This window comes from Sinocyclocheilus anshuiensis, unplaced genomic scaffold (assembly GCF_001515605.1).
Source record: "Sinocyclocheilus anshuiensis isolate Anshui unplaced genomic scaffold, SAMN03320099.WGS_v1.1 scaffold983, whole genome shotgun sequence".
Lineage (NCBI taxonomy): Eukaryota > Metazoa > Chordata > Actinopteri > Cypriniformes > Cyprinidae > Sinocyclocheilus > Sinocyclocheilus anshuiensis.
The window spans coordinates 615,245-617,565 of NW_015546086.1; the positions used below are offsets into that span (position 1 = coordinate 615,245).

A 2,321-nucleotide genomic window follows, 5' to 3' on the forward strand; every position below is an offset into this window, starting at 1 on the left:
GAGAAGTGCTCACTAACACAGATTTAGACAGATTTGTGAACAATATTTGAGAGAAATAGGCCTTTTGTGTACATAGAAAAAGTCTTAGATCTTTGAGTTCAGCTCATGAAAAATGGGGGCAAAAACAAAAGTGTTGCGTTTATAATTTTGTTCAGTATAGATAGATAGATAGATAGGTCCAATACATGCCATAACTCTAGAGAACAGACTAAAACAAGTGAAAGAAACCAAAAAAATAATACAATAATCCTATTGTCTCCTAGACGGCCACTGGGACAAGACCACAGGAATCAGTTGAGTCCTCTGCACAATGTGACTTTGCTGCAGCCTGGAATTGAACTGCTGGTTTCGTCTGATCAGAGGAGAACTGGCCCCCCGACTGAGCCTGGTTTCTCCCAAGGTTTTTTTCTCCATTCTGTCACTGATGGAGTTTTGGTTCCTCTGGCTTGCTTAGTTGGGGACACTTAATATCCAGCGATATCATCGACGTGATTGCACAGATACTATTTAAACTGAACTGAGCTGGATGATGACATCACTGAATTCAATGATGAACTGCCTTTAACTGAAAATTGAATGTTTACTATTGTCATTTTGCATTATTGACACTATTTTCCTAATTAATGCTGCACAGTTGCTTTGACACAATCTGTATTGTTAAAAGCGCTATATAAATAAAGGTGTCTTGACTACTTGATGGATTCTGATGGACAACCATTTGCAGAGTTGTCAGCATCGCTCTGCTCAAAGTATGACAATTACACCAAGCAGCAAGCTGTCAGAATGTAGACTCAATAGGCAAGTTATGACAATAAATAAACCCTAGTAACTGTTTCATCTTCTCTGTCTGTCTCTGTCACTCACTCACTCACTCTCAGGATATGCCCCTGTCACCGGGATGTGCCACCCTGTCCGCAGCTGTACCCTCAATCATGAAGATGGCTTCTCTTCTGCCTTTGTTGTAGCCCATGAGACAGGACATGTGTAGGTTTTTAAACGCGAACAGGTGCTTTTCAGCCATTTCAGAATGATGTTAGCTTTTGTCAAGTGTTTTTTGTCACTCCAGTTGATGTTTTATTTGTGATTTCTCATTTTAATTCAAAAAAAGATTTGATACTGATTTAAAGCATATACATGTTTTCAGATGAAATCCTATAGCTAATGTACTTTATGCTCTCAAGGTTAGGGCTCTATTCAGGGTAACACTTCGGACTCAAAAATGTCAATGTCTCATACAAGTGAACTTGCTTATGTCAGGATATTTGATAGAAAATACTTTGTCCTTATCATCTTCCTTGATTTAAAGTCAGTCTCTCACGTTGTTCAAAACATCTCTCGTGTTAATTTTTGAGCTCATGCTTAAGAGTCCTTGGCCACTGTCTTGCCAGATCCCTTTTGTGGGTTTCAATTCCTCCTTTGACAACAGTTGCTTAAAGTCTGTAGGCATCTAACATTCAAAAGGGTTTCAGAAAAACTCACCACCTACACAGAGATTAGTCATGGAGTCAACCTCCTTATCTTCTTCTCCATTTTGAAACTATTGTCCAGGATTTACCCTATCAAACGTCTCAGTCTCTATCTGTTTATCTCTTTCTTTCAAATGCTTTTATCCAGTTTTCATTGAGCACATGACAAAGGCTGGTAAACTATCATTACTCTGCTGCATCTCACCACCTTCCTATTGATAGTCTTTGATTCAGTTTGGCATTATCACAGACTGAATAACATTTTATTTAATTCGAAGCGAGATGTCAGGGCCTCTGAGATTGGCATTTTCTGGCTGGCAGCCACATAAAATTGATTCCCTCTTAAGCCTCTGTCCTTCCTGTTTTCATACCAGTCCCCATGCAAACTTCTCCATCTGTTTGACATTTGTGATTTAAAAATATATTTTCTCATTAAATAAGCAATACTTCATTGTCAGATATGCAAAAAGTGTAGAAACCTACAGACTGAAATACATTACCGTTCAAAAGTTTGAGGTCAGTAAGATTTGAAAGACATGAATACTTTTAGGAAGTATGCATTAAATTGATCAACAGTGACAGTAAAGGTATATATAATATTCTACAATATATCTGTTTAAAAAATGCTGTTCTTTTGAACTTTCTAAAGAAGTTATCATGGTTTCCACAGACAGTATTAAGCAGCACAACTGTGTTCAACATTGATAATAGTAAGAAATGTTTCTTGAGCACTTAATCAGCATATTACAATAATTTTTGAAGGATTGTGTGACACTGAAGACTGGAGGAATGGCTGCTAAAAAATTCTGCTATTGAAGTATAAAACAAAAAAAAAAAATATATATATATATATAT

At 36.9% G+C, this 2,321-nt stretch overlaps 1 protein-coding gene across 3 annotated transcripts in view; it reads left to right on the top strand.

The window, feature by feature from the left end:
• The window catches only part of LOC107700077 (ADAM metallopeptidase with thrombospondin type 1 motif, 3), a 129,875-nt gene that overhangs the window by 60,655 nt on the left and 66,899 nt on the right, over positions 1-2,321 (top strand). For all 3 annotated transcript variants that reach the window (XR_001635517.1, XM_016501593.1, XM_016501594.1), the window contains exon 8: positions 879-984. Coding sequence is in view for 2 of the 3 variants with exons in the window: in XM_016501593.1 (XP_016357079.1) it covers positions 879-984 (106 nt within the window). In the remaining variant the exon portion in view is untranslated. The remainder of the gene's footprint in view (positions 1-878; positions 985-2,321) is intronic.